At 41.5% G+C, this 23,319-nt stretch overlaps 1 protein-coding gene across 3 annotated transcripts; it reads right to left on the reverse strand.

Annotated features, from left to right (window-relative positions):
* Positions 1-1,472: 1,472 nt before the first annotated feature.
* On the reverse strand, positions 1,473-23,311 carry LOC143112901 (prolyl 4-hydroxylase subunit alpha-2-like). 3 transcript variants are annotated; one of them, XM_076275316.1, is made up of 16 exons: positions 22,943-23,311; positions 20,621-20,730; positions 18,884-18,978; positions 16,690-16,786; positions 15,659-15,810; positions 14,771-14,908; positions 14,077-14,316; positions 10,113-10,312; positions 9,400-9,576; positions 9,170-9,240; positions 7,513-7,612; positions 7,237-7,290; positions 6,237-6,302; positions 5,329-5,397; positions 3,866-3,962; positions 1,473-2,308 (listed from the first exon to the last, which is right to left on the reverse strand). In XM_076275316.1, the coding sequence occupies exons 3-16, from the start codon at positions 18,963-18,965 to the stop codon at positions 2,238-2,240; spliced, it is 1,614 nt and encodes a 537-aa protein (XP_076131431.1). In that variant the 5' UTR covers positions 18,966-18,978; positions 20,621-20,730; positions 22,943-23,311; the 3' UTR covers positions 1,473-2,237. The 3 variants fall into 3 exon arrangements, with proteins under 3 accessions (XP_076131431.1, XP_076131430.1, XP_076131432.1); XM_076275315.1 differs by lacking the exon at positions 20,621-20,730; XM_076275317.1 differs by lacking the exons at positions 20,621-20,730; positions 22,943-23,311 and adding an exon at positions 19,207-19,223.
* Between the last annotated feature and the right edge of the window lie 8 nt (positions 23,312-23,319).

Raw genomic sequence — 23,319 nt, forward strand, 5'->3', positions numbered from 1 at the left:
CTCTCATTTTCTTACAAGGATCTGGTCAAACCCAACACAATATAGACTCATGAAGGTTGTGCATAGAATGGCCTGAAAAAAGGATCAGGCATAAAAGTCTTTCAAAGCTAGAGAGCCCTTCCATTTGGGTAAACAGCTTCAGACATGATGCAAGCCTAATTGCTTCACCATTGTCTTGACCACTAAAACTACCCTGTAATTTTTACTGTTCTATGTAATTTTGCCATGCTTGTTATTCCAATGCAACGTTATTTGTAATGCTTTCATTTCTACCTGTTACTTTTTGACTTAATTGTCTTAATGGTTAAAGTTCTCAGGTGAAAAAAATAACAGCACTGATTAAACTCCCATATTTAATGTACAAAAGCAACATTTCGACCCTGCTGGGTCTTCTGTACATTAAATATGGGAGTTTAAGCAGTGTTGCAGACATTATATATTTTTTTCATTGGAGTAAGTTTTTTTTATTCCTGCACCTGCCAGAAAGTGGGATGTGCACACAATAACTCTTTTTGAAGTTCTCAGGTATATGCATGTTTGCTCCAACTACACTTTCAATACTGGCATGTCTTGACTTGCACAATAATCTTGATAAACATCAGAATGAATGTAATATCAAATCATCAATCTCAAGGGTGTTTCCCTAAATTGTCTCTATAAATTAGACACGGTGACTAAGATAAAACACTTTTAATGACAGTTGTTGCACACTGATTTCAGAAAGCTGGGAATGAATATAAAAAAGAGACCCATGAGGTGAGCTTCAAAACAAGTCAGCACTGTTTATTGTATTCAATGGTACTTTTCAACAAAAGCACAAATGAACAGTAGTTCCCAGATGGCAGTCAATGTTTTTTTTTTTTGGTCAACACCTGGAATGCAGCGGAGCCAAACCCTCACCAGTCTGTTAGTGACTGCGTTTACATGCACTTCATGCACTTTATCCCAGTTATGAGGTTTTGATCCTATTTTGATCATATTCAGGATAATGGTGATGACATCAACACAGAGAAACCTGGTTATTAATATCCCTGTATACATGATGAATAGTATCCCAGTTACCAACAATAAAATTATATTAGCATACCCACGTGTGTTTGCAAGGTGATAAGGTGAATGGAGTACTCCAGCTAGCGTAACCAAATTTCTCAAAACCAGGATACAGGTTTATCTGGGGTTCTGAAATTGGGATATGATGTTTACATGTGCAAACTAAAACCCAGGATACTTCAACATGCTGACCATAACCGGGATACTAAAGTGCATCTAAACACAGTCACTGTCTGGCCTAAAGGCCGGGACACACCAAACCGACAGCTGGCGGCCAGCTAGCTTCCATCTTGCTGTATCTATATGTCTTGTCTCCACCGTGGGATAGTGAGAAACGTAATTTCGATCTCTTTGTATGTCTGGAACATGTGAAGAAATTGACAATAAAGCTGACTTTGACTTTGACTTTGACTTTGATCTAGCTGGCCACCGTCAGCATCTGTGGCCCAAGTCGAACCGTTAGGGCACCACTGGATGTTTGTTGTTTATTTCCGGTGGATTCAACGTGCTGAACCCTGGTAGTCAGCGTTCTTCCTCTGGATGACTAGCTCTGATGATGTGGTTTCACCTTAATCTACCTCACTACTTTCTCCTCTCTGCCTCTTTCTTTCTTCCACAGCCAAACGGCCAAGGGCTGAAAACGCAATGCCATTCGCAGGTTCATTTTAGACATACTCTCAATAACAAGTAGCTATATTACAAAACTGTTTGTGGAGAGCAAGAGTAATGTGAAAAACAAAGGTAAGCAAGCGCCTATGTTTTGGATGTACACACCTTTGCATATGCATGTTATGCAGGTGCAGAATCTATGGCTAGCTGACTGTCAGCAGTAGTCTTTGCTTAGTGAGCTGGCACTGGTGCTAATGTTAGGAGTCGGTTTGGTGTGACCCTAGTTTAAACGGCTGCCAGGGGTCGGTTTGGTGTGACCCTAGTTTAAACGGCTGCCAGGGGTCGGTCTCCATGATGTCTCTGGTCTGGTCTTACAACATCCAGAAGCGCCTGGAGTGGTGCATTTTATAATAGGCATTTTAAGGTGAAAAGTCTGTATATTGTGTGTATTTGTGCTTGTGTGTGTGAGTGTGTGTGTTTATATATACATGTGTGTGTGTGCATGTTTATATATATGTGTGTGTGTATGTGTGTGTGTGTGTGTGTGTATTTGTATGTGTGTGTGTGAACATCTGGGCTCAGTCGCCCTCTGATAAGCCACATGGTCTTCTGAACTCCTGACCCCTCTCATGGATCCACTTGTTTGACACTGTAGACAGAAAATTATGAAAGTTTTTTCTGACACATTCACAGCTTACAAAACAACTCTGGGTTGCACTTAATCTAAAAGTCACCTAGGTTCTATGCAATCTAGATAATTCATACAGTGCATATATTGTGATATACAGTATAAAGTCTGGGCTATGGATAGGTTTACACTATGTAGGTTGTTTGGGTATGTTTGTGTTTATGGTATTTGGCAGATCCGTTTGTCCAAAGACTAACAGTATACCATTATTATTAATATTATTAGTTCAAAATAAAGTTGAACAGCATAATAATATTAATAGCTAATATCAAAAATATCAATAATAATAACAATATCAATTACCAACAATGAAAATAGTGAGTTTTCATATAAACAGAAATGATAAACTCTGTAAGAAAATGAATTAATTAAGTGCAAGGTGAATAGGTGAGTCTTCATTTCTTGATCTCAATCTAAAATCTCTAGAATGCAGAACAAAATCATGGCGAGGTATGTACAAATATGCCGCACTGAGGTAAAAGCGCAGACTGCCTGTCGGGAGCTGAAAATGGCAAATTGGGAGTTTCATGGTTCATTATCTTGGCTGTGACCTCTTCGGGCTAGATGTACTAACGCTTTTGCGTCCACTTTAGGCGTATTTGTTTTGCAACGTGCATGTAAAATCATGGCGAGGTATGTACAAACAGGCCGCACTGAGGTAAAAGCATAGACTGCCTGTCGGGAGCTGAAAATGGCAAATTGGGAGTTTCATGGTTCACGGTGTCAAAGACTGCAGATAAGTCAAGTAAAATTAAAACTGATGACAGACCATCAAAAGCCTTAGCTACTCTCAATGCTTCAGTCACAGACAGCACTTCTCCAGAACTGAGTTATGAATTAATAACATTCACACTACACCATTTGTTCTGGACCCGAGTTCATTTAGACTGATGGTTCATGATGTGAACGCAGTTCAAAATTGTAATGTGGCGGAAACCAGCTGGGTCAGGGCTAGGGGGGAGTAATCACACTCGGGTGCGGTCCAGTTAAACGGACCCAGTGTGAAGGCAACCTTTACCTTGCTCATTAAGAGGTGGCAATGATGTTACCATGTCCACATAAGGCAATGCCCCTTTTAAAAGCACATTAAGCTGGCCCTAATCTTATCAACTTTTTAAGTGAAAAATGTTGCCATATCATCTGCAGGTAGTGGTGTAGTAATGGTGGCGGTTGGTGGAGGATTGACAAAAGACTTGAATGTTAAAAAAAAGTTTTCAAATATTCTCCGACAGAATTAAATTAGATCTGTGTACATGTAGAATAAACCAGAAACCACCATCCAAACCAACATAATGGTTCATTTACAAATCTTTCAATATCACAAATACTAACTCATACAGACTAAACTATTAAAACTCAAACTATTTTTTGACTATTGCCCTTCTATGTTTTTATTAGCTATTACTGTTTGCTTTTGTTTATGTAAAACACATTGAATGACTTCCTTGTATGAAATCCACTATATAAACTTGACTTGACTTCACTTGACAACAGACAGACATAAAGAAAAGCAGTTACCCCATTTGCTTCCCACTAATACAGGGCATGCTGCATGTCTGGTTCGGTAGTCTCCTTCACCACTTCGGAACAGGTTATACCAAAACACTGCCGTTCCCTGCAGATAAACACAGACGGCGATGAAGTATCAATCAGAAAGTAATACAGACATTATGCCAGAACTGCCACCTTTACCATTGATCTCTGATCAAAATATTTTTCAATTAACAGAGCAGTGTTAACATAGCCTAGAAATCTAGACGTGCCCCATAGCGGCAGCAAATTACATTACATTTGCTGCCAGGGCTAGTCTAGCAACTCTCCGTTGGCTTGTGAGCTCCAGAAATCGAAACTGTATCAGGCCAATGAAATCGTGTATAGAGTCGTTAGGTGGGCTTAACATAATGATTGATGGAGAGTTTGGCTTAAATTCCCTGCTACTTAAAAACAAATAAGATGGATGTTGCTGTTGGTGAACAGTGTGACACGAGTTAAGCTTTTATTAAGTTGCCAAACGTTTGAACTAGCCAACTAGCTCCGCTGGTGGGAAACGCATGGGACTCATAGCACTGCCGCTGTCCTATTGCGTGCAGAGGGAATTTGAAAGACAACTGAACTTATATTTCTTCACGTCATCCGCCCGATCCGCGGTTTAACCGCGGAGTCCGCGGCTGTAACCGCGAACCGCGCATCTCTAATGGGAACCCAACCTTAAATTCTTGGGGGACATTCTCCCATCTAGTGGTGAGATGGTATATTTCAACAGACTCCAGCTCCCCCACTGTGTGCTCCCCCACTATGGAAGCCGCACCATAAATGTCTTAGCTGACGTTACAAGATGTCATACATTACTTTATCGAGTAGTCCTTCTCAAAATGAGGTTATTTTAGAAAAAGTATTTGTAAATTGCATTTAGTAATTTAGTCTGTGAAACTAGCTCATATACTTAATGGAAGATGAATAATATTGTTATGGATTTGTTATTTTGGCTTAAATTCAGCGAGCAACTTACCAGTGCAAACTTTATTCAACAATACTGTACAGGATATGTAGTTCAAGCTAACGCTATTATGGTCTTCTATCTCTGTACGAAGAGTCATCAGGTGTTTCAACAATAGGGGTTTCCCGGCAGCCGTGAGCACAACTCTCGTCATAGCTGACTGACAAACGTGAAAGGCAGAGCTAGAATTTAAGATATGTCCATCCTTGGCTAATGTATTCTAAAGATGGAGGCCAAAACATGGCTGCCACTACACAGGCGACTCGCTCGTATGTACTCTGAATGGCAGATTCTACGCTTATGAGAATACTTTGATTTGTTGGTGAAAGTTATTACACATGAATGGGCACAAATTTTTGAGAACCCAAGAACCCAAAAAGTTACACAATGTAGCTTTAAATAGGCATGTTTGCCATTTTTATGCAACAGCAGAGGCAGTGAGCCCCAGAAGCATATCAAGCCCACTCAGAGGAAAAGGCCTCACCTTCCGGGGCCAGATGACGGCACCAAAGTCAGGGAATACGGTAGCTCCTCCTGCCTCCACGTCAGTCATCTGGCACAGGGACAAGCGCCAGTGAACAGACAGCACAAATGCTTACAAACAATTGCTGAGAAGCTCCACCTTTACAGTGTCATCGTCTACCTCTGCCTTAATGGCTTCAAAAAGGACTCAAGTATCTAAGAAAAAGCATGCATCCTTCAAAAACACAAATAGTAACGCACACATGAAGCAAATGGGAAAAGAATGAGACTGAGCGGACAAAAGAAGAGCGATGCCATGTGATGCGCAAAAAGCAGCCAGAGTAAAAGCACTATGTCCTCTCTCATGTAGATTAGAGCAATTGCCCCTGGAATGCAAAAATATGTTTGGCAAAATCTGCAGGGGACAGTTATTTGTTCTTTGTGACAAATGTTAGACACGCAGTCTAGAAAAAAAAATATGGATATTTACACCCAACTGCAATATTCTAGTTCACAATCATTAAGCTGTGTGTAGGTTTAGACTCTGGCTGTCCTGTTGCCCCTGCATATTTCACATTAACCAGTATGTTAGGCGGTACACGACTCTCCACAATATAGCACTGAAATTGACTGACACAGAACAGGACTATGCACTGGGAAATGGTGCAAGTGTTCAAAATGGGTTTCACCACTTTAGCATTACTGCGCTCCAACCTCCACCCCCTCCCAAATACTATCAATCTGCAAATGAATATGAAACTAATGCTGCAATGCTGTTTGTAGAAGAGGTAAGTTGTAGCAGACATGTCAATCAACTGAAGTCCAGTATTGAAAGGGAGTTGGTGCATTAAGTCATATAAACTACAATGCCAAATGGTGGGTTTCGTACTGTCCACCATCAGGGCTGTAATACCACAAACACATACTTACATAATTTAAAAATGTAGCCACACGATTTCCAGTGCCTAATGTTTTGAATGCATCAGGCTCATCTTTCTATGAAGATAAAATTTGAGAGCAAAGACAGATGTTGAAGCCTTATCATTGAGATGCGCGCGTGATGGCACGCGCGTGTACTTACGTAGTTCAGATAGGTGGCAAGTCTATTTCCATCAACCTTGAGGTTGCTGTCAAAAGGACGCTGTCAAAATACAGATGTTGATGAGTGGTGACTTTACAATGGAGAATGCACTGCAGAGCTGCAGGACTCAATCCACAGCAGAGTGTTTTAAATCTAGCAAGCAGTTGACTGTGGGCGTTTTGGGCCCGTAGACAACTACCCTCTGGGGTAGCTGCTCAAAATGCTTGAAATGTCTAAGCAGGTCAAATGAACATTAACAATATACATTAGTAATGGTGGGAAGGGTTCTTATGATTCTCACCAGCAGCTAGACGGTAAGGATGTGACCCCTTACCCCTGTGTGTTGAACACATAAAGTGTTCCATTCAAGCATGAGTGTTCTAAGTGTCTGACACCTGTTTGGACACTCAGTCCCTTAGCAACTGTATAGAAGTAATAACTGAGAGCAGAGTCCATGTCACATGAGATTATATGTTGTGTACATGACAAAAGAGCTCTACAGTTGTTAACTCTGGACACTGCTGTTCCCGTCAACATCCCTCTGGAACATTCAACACTGGTCAAGTCCAATGTACTGGTGTTCTTTGAGAAAGTGAGAAGAAAACACAACAGCCTGTTCTCACATACTACACAGTATAACAAGATATTCTATATACACTACATGTTCTGTGATATGTATTGGCAGCAAATGTATTCACAGCCAGCTAAAATGGTACAGTACATAAATGAAATGGCGGATTACTGTTACACAACAGGGGGGGGGGACAAAACTGTATGTTGCACTACATCTTACAAAATGACAAATACATGGAGTAAGAACTGCCAAGCTGATGAAAGACCACTACTTACCCTTGAGAAGTCAAAGTGAGGCTCGTACTGTCCTCCTACGCCATAGTTAGCCACCTGCCCACAGAACACAGCAATGTAAGTGTCCACTCAAACAAACACAGCCCTCACACACACACAGATGCGCACACACACACACACACACACACAAACACAGGCACACACAAACATGCTCCTACCGTAACATGACATGAGACTCTGAACTCATTCACAAAACAAAAGGTTAGCATCTACCTAGACATGATTTTCTATCTGTGAGACTATGTGGTGGTGTCATACCTGAAGCAACTCTGCAGTCTTCACTGTGAGACCTGTGATGTCCTCTATTCTCTGATTGACACGTTCAATGATCGGGTCCTCTTCTCCCTCCAGCCAAGCACTGTGGACGAGTCATACATCCTGAGTCATAGATCCACTCGCTCTGTGAGCTTTTGTACATCAATGTCTGATATCGCATTCAATTGGGGCCAAAACGCCTAATAAGAAATCACCTACAGGTGTAAACATATTACATGTCTACTAGGGGTGTCACGATTCTCCAAATCCTCGATTCAATGCAATTTTCGATTTTAAAGTCACGATTCGATTTGATTTTCGATCTTTTTTTCAACATTAATATTAATGCATTCCTTATATGTTATTTACTCTTTTTGGCCTTTTCCTTTTCTGTTTCGGGGGGCTTTTATTTTGAAACCGCTTTTTATTTTGAAACCGTTCCAACCACGAGGTTGTAATGTAAACAGAACCAACATTAGGCTAAAACAGAGACGTGAACATAGTGAAATGAAACAACACAGAATTATAATTTGATCGTTTCAGCACACTTCGAAGAGACCCAAGGTTAGTGTTCATGGATACTTATCAATGTGCATTTTAAGCCTTAAAGTAACTTTGGACTGTAACTAGATCATCTTTTCACTTGCTAAGTTGAGTAGGGTAAGTTAGTTTTAATTGACGTGAATGAACGAGTACTTCCACACCGGTGATTTCAAAGTAGCAAGAGGGGCTTTGATTTTGGTAGGTTGATGTGTATATTTTAACTGGCTGCAGCCTAAAATTAGAGTGTTGATGCTGCAGTTCAGCATGTGCGTTTGTGCTTCTTGGCATACATGCTGGATGTGACATTGGGGGTGTGGCTGCATCGTCGATTCTACTTTTAAATTCGAAGTTCGAGATTGAGATGTAATTTCGAACGATTTCGATATAAAATCGAAATCGTGACACCCTTAATGTCCACACAAAGATGGATGCGTACAGGTGGATATATGTCAAGTGTACACATCTACATCTTACATCCAATCAGTTATATTAATTTATTATACGGCTCTTCGGAGTGCTGCAGAAAACTGGCCTTCCTGACGTTCGGAGGTCTGTTAAAAGTATATAATGACCGCTGTCAATGGCAACAGGTTTTGTGATTCTGATTCACGTCTGTCACATCATTCCACTAGTAGTTGGTTCGCTTATCGCAATGGAACTGAAAGTGAAGGTCAGCAAGTAATACCAAATATCCTTGATTACATGTACAAAGATCCTCTTTGGTATATCTTCTGCGCACAGAAATTAAATACAGTCTCAATTTGTCAACACGTCCATTTTCTATGTGGACACTAGATATCTTTTTGCCTGTAAGTGACTTCTTATTAGGCGTTAGGCCCCAATTGTATGTGTCTGGACCTCTAACCCAACTCTCACAGTCGAGTGAAAAAAATGCAGTCTTATGCTCTGGTTTTGTCTTCAACCATTGCAAAATTTAGAAAGATCCTGCAGGTCTTTATGAGTTTGGCGCCACCTTGTGGCAACTGAGGCATACACGTGTTTTCAGCCCTGATGAATGCTTACAATACCTAAGTGTTCATACAATGAAACAAACAAACAAAAATCCAAACAAAATCAACAACACTGTCAACTACACTGTTACTAAGCTTTCACTTACCTTTTTGATACTCTGTAACTGGCCGTGGTCAGAACACCGGTTTTGGGGTCTCTTACGGTGGCCCTTGCCAGCTGTTGAGAACAAGACAAATTAGATACTGAAAACACAAAAAAATGAAAATAGATTTTTCTTTCATTGCAACAAATTCCATTCCATAAACAAATCAAGTTGTTCTAATTCCTCCCTTCCTGATAATCCAGACTAAAATGCAATAGCCATGTAGCTCTCACCCTGGGCTTGGCAAGTTCCTTGATCTTCTCAATCTCCTCATCTGAGAGGGCATTGAGGTAGCGGACGATGTGGGGGCTGTCCCACTCATCCTCCTCCAGCATGGGTTTCAACAGCAGCCTGGGGTTCCTGTTCCTGTCCTGGTAGCGGCAGAACAGACGGCTGCGTTTCCTCTCCGTCTGAAGATAGGGGGAGAAAAGGGTGAGGCTGGACTCTGGCTGTGTGTAGGGCCAGATCTGCTGCAAAGTCCGCAGCTGGTAGCAATGCTGGGAATCGCAGATGGACACTGACTGATGCAGCAGACTTGGGCCTGGAGTGGTGGGACTGTCTGCCAGAACTAGATCAGATTCTTGTCAGAGTCAATAGATTTCTCAGAGAGAGAGTAGCCCCTGATAAGGAAACTAATGCACAGTTTAATCTCACTCAGATTCACATGCATTCCATTTCCTTTGAAAAGCTTCAGCATAGACTGTTCTCTTGCTTTACTGCACAGTGAGAATTTAACAAGAACTACAGTATCATGCTAGACAAGTCCCACTGCTTGATATAAATATTCAACTTGTCAATATTCAAGTGTGTGCAAGCTGCTTTGACATCTTTTCTTTCAATTGAATTTAATATTGGAAAAACTTCATCTCCACAAAAAGGTATGAGTTTAGAAAATAAACAGTATTTTAAAATGCAAATCAACAGAAGGAATATCCTTCCATCTCACCATTTTAACTCCCTCTCCTCTGCACAGGGCCTCATAGATCTCTCTCTCGGGCAGGTAGTCACGTGGACGTTCATACGTGTCCAGCTGGATAGGCTGCTCAGTGGCCGGCGCCGTAGTCATCTCTGCCGTCTCCTTCAGCTCTTTGGCCAGCAGCTTCTCAAAGTAACGCAGATTGCTTCCTGCCCTCTGGTGGCCAGGGTCTGTAAGTGCACAGAGAGGAGAGACACTTTAGCAATTAAAGTTAGTTAGTTTATATCAATTTCTCACTCAGCTGTTTTGCTAATGCTCTCAAAGCATATGCCTCATCAGCAGTATGAGTCATATGAGAGGCTAGACAGCTTTTCTCAATGGTTCACTGAATAGGTAAGGGGAAAATCTGCTAAAGCAATCAAAATGCTGATGGCATTTACAGAGCTCAGACACAAGCTAAAAAAGAATGCACCCCCCTGGTATGTTGAGGCTTAGCATGGTTCCTCCTTCAGTGCTGTGGGGTGAAAACCATTATGCACTAAAACGGAGACATTGACAAAAATGTGTCCTTGGTGTTGTCGTTTGTTATGGTAAACACTGGGCATTGGTCAGTCAGACAGCCTAACCCAGCCAAAAGCTAGACCACAAAATTACAGCTTTTGAACTAGAGGAGCGCTCAGAAAGTGCAGTTCACCACCAAGACCAATATGACCCATCTCGTCATGTGAAAGAAAGTGTGTGTTGAACCGGCTGAACCAAAAACATAAACTGTTTTGCACGGGAAAATACATGAGAAACCACCATGAAATACAGCAGACAGCCAACAAGCTGTTAAAAGCCGACATCCTACCACTGACAGTGAAACTGAGAGGCAGGTTTAAGCATATGGAGTAAGTCACAGGGGTACAACACAGACCAAGAAAGGCCCACTAGGGCAGTGGTTCTCAAAGTGTGGGGTGGGCCCCACTAGTGGGGAATAGAGACATGACAGGTGGGGCGCGATGAACAGAAGGAAATTTTTTTTTTTTGTGCCTATCTTTAATAAAGGCTTTCTTTTTGGACAAGGAAGATCATAGATTCAAAATAAAAAAGCCACACACAAACATTGGAGTCATAGACAGACCTACATATGAATTATAACAACAAATTAGATTCAGCAGATTGAGATGGGAAATGTAACATGGAACCAAAATGCGAAAATAATATTTTAACGTTACCATTTTGCCAGGGTGATGGGATCAGGTGGGGCTTGAAAGTTCCCCACAGTGGGGAATGATTGGGAAAAGTTTGAGAACCACAGCACTAGGGAGAGTCTGACAAGCTAGCTAAAAATCTAAAATCTACCCCCGCAATAGCAACTGATTCCAGGACAGTGACCACACTAGACACACACATCAGCGAGCAGCAGTGGAGGGAGAATGAGGTGCAGGACTGAGGTACGTAGCTCTTCCATATGTCCTCACTAAACCAGAGTTTTTTGTCAACACATTACAAACAAAAAACCTTCCTAGCACAACTACAATTACAACATTTTCAAAGAGCAATAAAAAAAATCCAGTTGAGCAATATACCTACACTTCCAGAGCTTTTATTTGCTTCTTAATATTACTCAGAGGTACACAAACACAATAAAAGACAAATAGACTGCACACTAGAGAATTGTGCAACGCTATCTTTTTTCATAATACATTTAGGATTGCATCATCATCAGTCTAAATCTGTTTTCATTTATTTTCACAACTATGTGCCATCAAAAGAGAAGTACAGAGACTTACTATATCTTGCTCTGAAAGTCATGATGCAACTGACGCTCTCCACCTGCCCAGTTGATCCCATTCCCACTACCTTCTGTAAGACTGTGTTTAGTTGCCTAGACTAGAGGACAAAGTGCTGGTGATTGTGAACCATTCTTTGCTCGCTGGCATCTTCCCTCAAGAGCTGAAAAGAGCGGTCATGAGACCTCTCTTAAAGAAGAGCATTCTGAATCCTCTAATTTCAAACATATTTTTCTCTAACCTTTCCTTTTTCAGTAAAATAATGGAGAAAATAGTTGTTAACAACTATTAAAAAGTGAAATGAAATGAAATGGCATTAGCTGCTCAACTACTTAAATGTCCACAGCATTTACGGTCTGATTTTCACCCCCATAATAGCATAGACAGCGTTGATCAAAGAACAAACTTTCCATTCTACTTTTAGACGAGAGTGCCATGTTTCACACAGATGACCCTCCTTATCAGCAGGCTGAAAAATTGGGTTGGCCTTCCTGGTTCAACACCAATCTGTCTGGCAGAGACGTTCATCTCTCTCTTGGTGAGCACACCCAGGGCCGGAGTGGGGCCACTTTTCAGCCCGGGAGTTTCAGGCCCAAGACCGGCCCACTTTTTTAGTGGTGGTGGAAATTGGATAAATAAGGCAACATTTCAGCTCTTACTATCCTGTAGTTTTTATTATAGGCTAATATTCCACTATTCCACAAGGATAGGGTGATAAGTTAACAAAAACAGGAAGGAAGAAATAAAGCATTTGAAATGTATCCCATAATTCCACTAAGAGGCATATTGAACTACTGTATTGTTTACATGTTTTTTTCTGCATGGGTCAGCTATCATATTGTTGTTTGGTGATTTGCTCCTACTACATCCACTTCTGAGCAAACAAGCCATATAGGTTGATCATGTAGCCTACTGCTCTCATAGCCTACTGTTCTTTCTTCCATAAAATAACTTTAATTCATATGGTTAACTCTATTATCCTTTCTACTTGTCCCTATAGTCATAGTTAATTTCGGGCTCATCATTTTCAGCGGGGGACTGGCTTATCTGCTGCTCAGGCTACTTTTGTTTTTAGGCCAATAGGCTACTGCATACACAGATCAAGCCTGAGTTTTGTTATCAATATTTGCATAATATTTGCAAAGTCTATGAATAGCCATATTGGATGATACCAAAATGCTAATATTTTAATTCATTTACTTGCGAATAGGTTGACAACGCTAAAACGTCCAGTAGGTTATTAGCCCAATTACGCCGTTATAATCATGGCTATCTCTCTTTACCAGTTGCCACTTATGTCTGTCCTCTTCAAAAAAAATTGGAAGCATGGCACATTTGGCAGCATTTCCCTCCAATACTTTTCGTCTTTTTTACCTGGCCTTTTCAGTCCCTCATGGCATCTTTCTACTATCCATCCTCCCTGACGCTTATCACTACGGTAGGGCCGGCCCGGCTGGTATCTGAGAAAACTTTTTAGGAAAGACCCAACCCATTAACTCTTCTTGGGAGGGGAGAACAACCCATGCAGAGGCTGCGGTGTTAGGCATACTGTAGAATGCGAACGTGTGTAGCCAACTTTAAGAGAAGATAGATTAACGTGACAAATGCCAATATTTTTCCCTCGACCGGCCCAAAAGTGAAGCGGCCCACCGGGAATTCTCCCGATTCTCCCGATTACCCACTCCGGGCCTGAGCACACCATATGGAGTCCCTCCGGGATTCATTCTTGGCACAGTACTATCCAGCTTCTACTGTACATGCTGCCATTGGCACACATCATTAGGCAACACACTCTTTAACAATAAACACTTTAAAAAGAGACCTTAAGACAAACCTTTAACGATACCAACAAATCTTCTCTGCATTTATCTAAAATGTTGTTGTGTAAATGTATCCATGTTAAGAGCCTAACTTTTCCCTTACCTTTTATCTTTTAACACATTTGACCGTTTTCATGTCATGTATCCTTTATTTATTTTCTTTCATTCAACTTTCTCCTTTATCTGTTACCATGTTTATCATTTTTTTCCATTTATTTTACCTTTCTATTTTGCTACTCTTTAATTCAAAGGTTTACTGTATTTATGATAATTTTTCTGCTGTGCCCTACTAGTCACTACACATATTTTCCTATGTACTGGAGTTTACTGTTCTGCACATTGCATTGCAAAGTTGCACGAAAGGCAAAAAAAAGATATTTTGATTGATTGATTGATTACCCATGGCTACCAGGCGTCGGGTGAGCTCGATGGCTCGGGGCAGGTCCCCCATCTGGTACACGGAGTAGCTAAGATAGTCCAGGATGTCGCTCTTGGGCACGTCAGCCTCCTCGCCAGCGTCCATCTGCCTGAGGGCCTGCTGCATCCACAGCACGGCGTGGTAGTAGTCTACCTCGTTGTACGCCGTCTTGCCCATGTCGTAGCAGTCGTCCACCGTTAGGTGAGTGTTGTACCGCCCACCTGGGAACACCAGACAGCCCAAAAGTTGTGTTTACATGCAGCACCTGAGCCTCTCAACTGACCTTCTCAAACACAAGAGGGTCTTGTTTCACTACACACTAACAGGTCAGATATAACTATGAGGAACAGAAACAGCATGTACAAGCTAAATACAGAATATTCTATATGTCTTATGAACATGGTCTTGCACCATGCATGACTGCAGTCTGTACAAAAGACTGCTGTTGAGACCGGCCTACATATGGAGAAAACATAACAAGAGAGAAGGTAAGAAGAGAAATATCTCTGAAGTGACACTGAAGAAAACAGAAAGAAAGACAGAGAAAGAGAAAGAGAAAGAAAGAGGAGGCATGTCTTCATCACCACACAGAGTCTTTCCATTACCCCAAAGGGCCTGATAAATTGGCTGTAGAAAGACACTCTGCGTGCCTTCCTCACAGTGACTCATGCTCACCGGGCAGTTTGCCTTTGGAGAAGCTCTCCGAGTCCAGTTTGTACGTGTCCTGCAGGCGCATCAGAGCTTTGGCCGCGCCCTTCTCATCCTCCTCGTCAGGGAAGTACTGTCTGTGCACCGAGATATTGGAGATGAAGCCTGGATTACGTCAGATGGAGAGACAGAGAGAAAAAAAACGAGAGAGAGAGAGAACAAGAGAGAGAGTGAAACAAGTTTACTGTTGTGTACTGTTCTGTTGTGTATTCTTATATTCTTCAAATATTTCTTTTCTACATTAAACATTAACATAAAACATATACAGTAAACATTCTGGCCATAGCAGAGTTTGTTAAAGTATGACAGTTGTGACAAAAACAACAGATGAATGGAAAGACAGAGAATGGACCAGGCATCTGGTTTACATGTAAACATCTGTCTCCTTCCTAAACAACTGAGTTTCTGGCTTTCCTGGCTAATCCAGTTATTCCCTAACATATCAGCATCCATCTTGGGTCATCTTCATTGACCCCGACTAAAACTTTAACTCCTCTATTCCATAGTTATTATTCAGTGGCTTCCTCAACAGCCAGAAATAAATTAAAATCCCTCACCCTGGCCTACAGAGGACACATACTGTATCTGCATCTTGTTATCTTAATTCTATAATCCAGCTCTTGCCCACTGATGTCCTCTGATAAGGGGTATGTAGGCCATCAACCCTAACAGGTCATAGTCAAGACTCTTTTCATCTGTGATTCCATCTGCTGATGATTTACCTAAATGCTCTTTGTTCTAGTGGTAGTTTGGAAATTTTCAAAAAGTGTTTATTTTTTTAAATTGTTACTGTCGCTGTGGACAAAAGCATCATAAACATAACTTAAACCATAAACAGAGAGTGTGTGCATTTACCATCAGAGGGGTCCTCAAGCACTAGGCTCTCCAGCGCAGACCACTCGGTGTTCAGTCTCTTCATTAGCTTGTAGGCATTCACAGGGTGAGCCAGGAAGCCCTCAGGATCGGATGTGGAGGCTCGCGTCAGGGCATCCAGTTTACTCGCCCAACTAAAACCAAGAGCAACCAGTTGATCCATTTATCCGTTTTCATTCAGTAAAATAAATGTGGATTCCACTTAGATCATCATCCTCGACACAATACTCCAACTTAATTATACTACTATACTTAATTACATGGCATTAAAATGAGCCTGCCCATTCTTTTTTTTCTTTTTTATCTGCACTGAACATGAAACAAAATAGTCAATTGAACTAGAGGGTGTCCAAACAATTTGTTTCCTATTTGGTATTTCATGTTTTTTCATTCATATTTTAGACAGGAGATACATTTGTGATCAAGGTTCAAGAACACTGAAAACCATTATCAGGTACCCTGTGAAGTGAGAGGCCGTAACAACAACAACAACAACACAGTTGTGCTCATGCCCTTGTGGGATAATTTTTATATGTCTCTTATTGAATGTTTAGTATACCTTACAGACATGTAGTGAAATCTAATTACCATCCTCTTACTCTGACCCTTGTGTCATCTGAAACCACTATGTTGGAATGTTTTGACTTAAGAAAGCTAAGATAACCCTGTGTTACTAGGGGTGACCCTCAGGATGAGGGGTGGTAAACATTTCTTATCTCTGTTAAAAAAAACAGATGGTTAGGTGATCACTGGTGGGTGACAACTTGTGATTTTCCATGGGTGTGTGTTAAGGCTATAAGAGTTGGCTTCACCCACAGATGGGTGGGCTTGTTACTTTGACATTTCATGTGGGTAACATGCTCCCGGCGTCGTGAATAAAGCTGCAGTCTCACACCAGTTGTCTTGGATTAATTTTGACCACACCCTCTCTACCGTCTTCTTTTTCTATGACCTGACCCCACACCCACAGGTGCGGCTAAATGGGGCCCCAAATGTTCACACTGCTTCCCTACCTTTTGACAGCTGCAAGTTTGGACTCCTCAGCTTTGATGTACTCTTTCAGGGACTGTACCAACTCCCTCTCCGTGAAGATTAGGTCTGTCATTTGCCCTGTGGGAAGGGGTGGGAAACAACCAATGAAAGAATGTAGATAGGGATCTATTCCAACTGTCTGGCCTCCAGCCTAATGGCTGCAGTGCAACCTGCACCTACAGAAAGGCATAGATTACACTGTAGGTTCTCAGAGAACACAGTACAAATATGACAGTAACACGACAGCAAACCTCATGCCCAGCCGATCCAGAGTGGCCTATTGTCCAGGAAAGTCACAAACCACTGTGACTAATATGGGAATCACTTTTGTTCTACATTCTCTCTCTACCCATAACTACGGTGTACTACGGTATTTGTGATTGTATACAATCACATTTTCCATTCAACCAACTGTGAATAACGTGAGCCAAAGAGGTAAAAGTACTGTGGAACAGCGGATATTTGGAGGTTAGCCTCGCTTGGTAAACACTAACATTTGAAAAGCAGTAAATTCAAAAATGTGATTTCTTTTGCCAAACAAGCTATTTATACCATGTGGGTGTGTATGTGTGCGCCTGTTTACGAAAACATAAAAGCTAAGGCCATTTCATGTCAGTGTCAGCTGAAATTTGAACTGCCTATTATTACATTATTACATTTCCTTTCAAATCATGTCATGATAACACATAGCAAAAATTGCATTGTGCTATTTGATACTTGTTCACTGCTGAGTGGATTAAGAACAAGTTGGAGCGCGTAAGAAACTTCTATTCTAAGAAACTGTCATTCCAAGACAAACAACTAGCAGTGAAAAAGTCAAATAAAACAAACACATGGAGGATTAGACTTTTTATAAGTCAGTAAGCGCTTTCAGATATAACCTCCGGAGTACATGCGGAGGTTTGTCAAACGGAGGTCCTACCCTTCGGATGATTCAGATATGATGCTAACCTGCGGACCTAATACTGACCTTATACGGACGTATGTGTGAACGACATACACGCACATTACAGAATCTCCGTGTGGTTGTCGAGTGAGGGCTTGTAGAGTTCACAAGATGCGAGATATGACGCAGAATATATGCGGCCGCTGCCTGTCACAGCTGCTTTTTGTTTACAACCTGTAGCCTATGCATTATGTAGGCTAAAGAAGACAAATCTATTGTGCGTAGGCTAATACTTGAAGTAGGCTAGTCAAGTAAGCAAACAGTATGTGTGCTTCGAATAAACACATTTATCTGTTTTCAACGTTATGTACCAGAATTACTTGGCTATAGAACCCCGCATCTGGTTTGCGTTGGAGAGAGAGCATGCACAAACTTTATGGTAGGCTACCAGCCAATTCAGTAGGCTAACTCAAGACTGCAAGGCCATCATACAACGTTTTTAAGCAATAAACAAAATACTAACATAACAGTGAAGTTGGTTCATGGTTTATTTTTTCCAAAAGCATCCTCTCTCCATGTGTCTATTGCTTTTACGTAAGGAGCTTGTAACAAAGTTGGCTTTTCTTCGTTTTCATTTTCTCTAGGCATATATGCTCAACAAATATCAGCGAGCTCAGCGAGGTATCAATGAACAGCAAACCGTGTTGGCTAACAATTTATTAAATACTCCTGTTATTGTCGTTAACGACGTCGCTGTAGGCTAGCCTACTGCCTTTTCAGCGCCTTCTGCTTGGTGATTCAGTCTTTTGAATTCGTTTGGCCTTGCCATGCAGTTGTAGGCTACAACGTCTCTTGCCGTTCCCTTCATGTGTTCTATCAAAATGTTGTATGCCCTCATGGACAGTAGCTCCTTGATGTCTGCATCTTTCCAGGTCGGAGATTTTCTGGACAGCATTATGCCACTCCATCATAACACTGGCATTTAAGTCAGATCTAACCACATGGACGCACAAAAGAAACGTCACCAACACGCCCTCTCACTAGGTGTGATCTTAACCGCATGTTCTACGCTTCATTCAGACACAGCACATTTACATAATGTCCGGAGGAAATACTAGGGGGGGAGTAGTATAAACACCGGGTGAATTCGGACTTCCACATGACCGGTTATGTCGTTCAGATATACGGCCCCACCGTTTAACATCGGCAGAACCTCCGGTCTTACACGTATATCTGAAAGCGCTTATTAAGGCATGACAAAACACTCAGGGGTGTACATATAACTTTACCGATGGAGGTGAACACCTCAGCATCAGTCGTCCGACAAAGACAACACAGGATGAAAACCAAGATGGCGGGACACATCTGCATTTTTTAGCTGTATCTGCAAAGAGACAAAAAGATAGAGGAGAAGAGTGAGATAATACAGAAATCATTTCAATCAAGTGTGACATCTCCACATCCCAGACATGTGGGACACCAACTGAGTGGATGCTGATCTGTGACATGCTGCAGCTAGCCAGAGGGTTGGGCATGAAAGGGCATCTCACACTGGAATGTGTAAATATTTAAAAATATGAATCTGTTGCTTAGCATATTTACAAACATGTACCCTAGGAATACACATAATGAAGTCGATTCCTCCTCTCTCAAACTAATGTCCTCCTTCAATTCATGACATCATGTGTTAGACCATAATAGTTCCATAACGGAACTAAGTCTGGAGCTGTCTTTACACAGCTGGTCTGCTGTGTGTGTGTGTGTGTGTGTGTGTGTACGTGTGCATGTGTGTTGTGTGTGTGTGTGTGTGTGTGTGTGTGTGTACGTGTGCGTACGTGTGCATGCGTGTGTGCCTGTGTGTGGGTGGGGGCAGTCTGGGGGGGGTGGGGCTCTTGCTCATCGCTCTCGCAGACTGAGAGGGGCTATTAGTTTGTGGTGGAGGGAGGCTCTGTGCTGCCTTCAGTAAACGTGGCTCCCCGGGAAGTGGAGTCTGAACAGTGCATCACTGCCATGAGTTCCCCCTGCCATGACTAAACAACATTCCAACATGTGAAGAAAACCAGGATGTTCTAGCTATACTGAAAAGTACTTCTCAGAGTTGTATCATCTGATAGCATCGTCCATCTGCTGACCAAACCCACTGACACAATGTGGTGTGGAGCTGATTGGCACTGTGTTCTGATGGCCCAGGCAAGCTGTCAGAGAGAGGTCAGGCTGCAGTGCAGCTGCTCCGGCACATTCTAGTGTGATGACTGTTTACTTCAGAGTCTGTGTGCGTGTCTGTGTACTTAACAGCATGCTTCAGCTCACTCCATCAATACACTCCTCACTTTCACCTCCCCGCTAGCCCTAGCTTGTTTTCGCTGCTAATTAAGGATTAACAAACAGCACACTTGTTAAAGTATACATTATAACACAGCTGTTTGTTCACAGACACATGTGTCAGTGATTACACTTGCAGAGGGTAAACATTCCTTTGTTTTACCATTCTCAACCATTATGTCACATACCCCTGTCAGTTTCATCAGCCTCATGTATAGGTAATAAACTGTGAAACATTGAATCTCTTCTGTACAAAGCTCCTAATCTGAAGGTAACGAAGCATTTGAAAAATTCTCAAGACTGAATTATCTACAGTCTACAAATTCTACAAAAGCTCTCTGCAACTTCCAAAAGCCCCATTACATTTTGGAGAGCTCTCAAGTCAAGTCAAGTCAAGTCACTTTATTTGTATAGCACATTTAAAATCAACAGGATTTGACCCAAAGAGCTTCGCAGGTAAGGCAGAGAGGTAGTTATCTGTGCACACATAGGTAAAACAGGAACCCAGAATTATAATAGGATACAAAGAAAAGACTAGAGGGATAAAAATAAAATACAGTGCAACCGGAAAGTTTTCAGACCCTTTCAAGTGTTCCACATTTCACATCAATCTACACACAATACTCCAACACTCCACAAAAAAGCAGGTGTTTAGAGTGTTTTGTAAATTTATAAAAAATAAAAGTCTGAAATATTCCACTTACATAAGTATTCAGACCCTTTGTTATGACGCTTGCAATTGAGCTCTGGTGCATCCTACTTCTATCAATGGTCCTTGAGAAGCTTCTACAACTTGATTGGAGTCCACCTGTGCCTAAATTAATTCACTGGACATGATTATGAGAGGCACAGATCTCTTTATATAAGGTCTCACAGCATTGAAAGTGCCCAAGAGCACGGTAGCCTCTATAATGGCCACTATGAATGAGATCCAGAGTTCCTTTGAGAAGATGAGAGAAGCGTAAAGAAGGACAACCATCAGTGCAGCTCTCCACCAGCCAGGCCTTTATGGTAGAGGCCTTTATAACAGGCAAGATGGAAGCCATTTTTTGCCAGGAGTTTGCCAAAAAGCACCTGAACGACTCTCAGACCATGAGAAGTAAAATCATCTGTTCTGATGAAACGAAGACTGAACTATTTCCCACAATTCCCAACGGCGTGTAGAAACCAGGCACTGAGCTGCCCTGATGGTTGTCCTTCTTTACGCTTCTCTCATCTTCTCAAAGGAACTCTGGATCTCATTCATAACGACCATTGGGTCCTTGGTTACCTGTCTGACCAAGGCCCTTCGTCACAGATTACTGAGCATTTCATAACTTCCATTTGAAAATGGTGGAAGCTACCGTGCTCTTGGGCACTTTCAATGCTGCATAAATGTTCTTGTATCCTTCCCCAGATTTGTGTCTTCACACAACCCTGTCTCGCAGGTCTACGGATAATTTTCTCGACCTCGTGGCTTAGTTTTCACTCTGACATACACCATCAACTGTGAGACCTTATACAAAGAGATCTGTGCCTGTCGTAATAATCAGTGAATTCATTTAGGCACAGGTGGACTCCAATCAAGTTGTAAAACCATCTCAAGGACCACTGATAGAAGTAGGACGCACCAGAGCTCAATTTGCAAGCATCATAAGAAACACCTGTTTTTTGTGGAGTGTTGGAGTTTTGTGTGTAGATTGATAAGGGAAACAGTGAATTGAATCCATTTTAAGATGAGTCTGAAACATAACAAAATGGAGAAAACTTGAAAGGGTCTGAAAACTTTCCAGTTGCACTGTCCGTTCAGGTAGCAAGGCATAAAAGATTAATTCCAAAAATAGAGATGATGTGCAATAAAATAAATAAGCATTTATAATAACAATAGAGCAGAATAAAAACAGTAAAGCAAAGTTAAACCAAGGATGCTAAAAAAAGACTAAAGAAAAGAAAAATACATTTTTTGTTGATGTTGATGTGCCATAATAGCAGAGACTGTAGGAATTACATAGCTGACCTAAATGCTGGACTGGAGTATTATTTGCTTCAGTGAATTTTGGTGCTGGTCTTAGAATAATAGCCAACTCAACCTGTGTGAAATGTCAGCCAAGCAATTCCAACAAAATATATGTGTTAACATTTTTGCATAATTAACAATTAAGTTTACTGCACCCCCGCTCCCCTTCCCCCATAAGGGCACATTTGGTTGGTTTAATTGTCCTTAACATGAATTCACTAGGGCAGCAAATGAGCCTCACTTGCCACCAAGTGTCACCAACTGAACCCACACAAAAACATGTAGGCCGTATTATTTTCACAAAGTAATAAAATGCCTTGAATCAATAGGCAAAGTATGCCACAACCTCCAGTTACTCTAGGGTCTTATAACATATATGAAATAGGCTACTGACAGCTAACGGTGTGAACATAAAGGTAGCCTACACGTAGACGTGTCCGCCACCACGAAAAGATTTAATTTTCAAGTTTCCCCTGCAAATTGTCCAAACAGTTCCCTGCCTAATGAGGATAACAACTGGCCATTCAATTAAAAGGTAATAACGGTATTATAATAAATAATATTTGTTAGAATAGGGCTATATTTCAAGCATTGAGTGAATGTTTTACTGGACTGCTGATTATTCTATTCTATTAATGTGTTAACTAGTCTATACTGACATAGTCTAGCCTACTCTATAAGTAGTCATTTTATCTGATGACGTGATATGTGTCTAAAACCTAGCCTTCAACTTCACATCACGGGCAACAAGGGAAGAGCATGGTTGGTGCCGCCGTCTTCAGTATCGACATCGCCGTTATTTTGTAGCCTATCCGAGCCAGCTATGAACATATAAAACTTTAGGCTACATAAGAGACCTGTAAATTAGAACCTACATACGTAGGCCACCTTGATGGAGACTACTTACAGTTACAGCCTAACCCGTTAAAAAGTTGTTGACTATGTTGAAAGAAACATGTTACAACGTATCATAAAGGGCTCGCCAGAAAGCAACAATGTTGCAACCTTCAGAGCAAGTGTATGTTCTTACCGTACAAAGCCTGGACTCTGCAACAAATAATGCTTGTGAATTCTGTGCGTGCAGTTGAGTACCTAGGATACAAATTCCCGATCTGAAATTTTCGAGAAGCTCGCTGATTTTCCCCCTGCCACGTACTGAACTCTGGCGCTACTCTACTAATAAACGCGCACTGACATTCTCAACATACCCACGTATTGCCATCGACATTACATGTTCGACTTGAATCACGTAGCCTCACGTGAACGTCGGTCAGCAGCCACACTTATTTTCTTCTGAATGGTACAGGAAGGCAATTGAGTCCGTGGTCGCATACGTGTAACACAAATGTAGGATATTTACTGCGATTGTTAAAATTAGTCTTTTTTTCTTTGATCCTTTATGCTATT

This window comes from Alosa pseudoharengus, unplaced genomic scaffold (assembly GCF_046254945.1).
Source record: "Alosa pseudoharengus isolate Yale_2024_CS ecotype anadromous, Long Island Sound unplaced genomic scaffold, YU_APseudo_1.1 YU_APseudo_1.1_scf_8, whole genome shotgun sequence".
Lineage (NCBI taxonomy): Eukaryota > Metazoa > Chordata > Actinopteri > Clupeiformes > Clupeidae > Alosa > Alosa pseudoharengus.

Excerpts from the sequence above, each read along its gene's own strand:
- LOC143112901 (XM_076275315.1), bottom strand. The coding sequence starts at position 18,965 with ATGCAGATGTGTCCCGCCATCTTGGTTTTCATCCTGTGTTGTCTTTGT. Across the intron at positions 3,963-5,328 it reads CCGTCATCTGGCCCCGGAAG|GGAACGGCAGTGTTTTGGTA; the intron begins GTGAGGCCTTTT and ends GTTTATCTGCAG. Across the intron at positions 2,309-3,865 it reads ATTAGTGGGAAGCAAATGGG|TGTCAAACAAGTGGATCCAT; the intron begins GTAACTGCTTTT and ends TTCTGTCTACAG.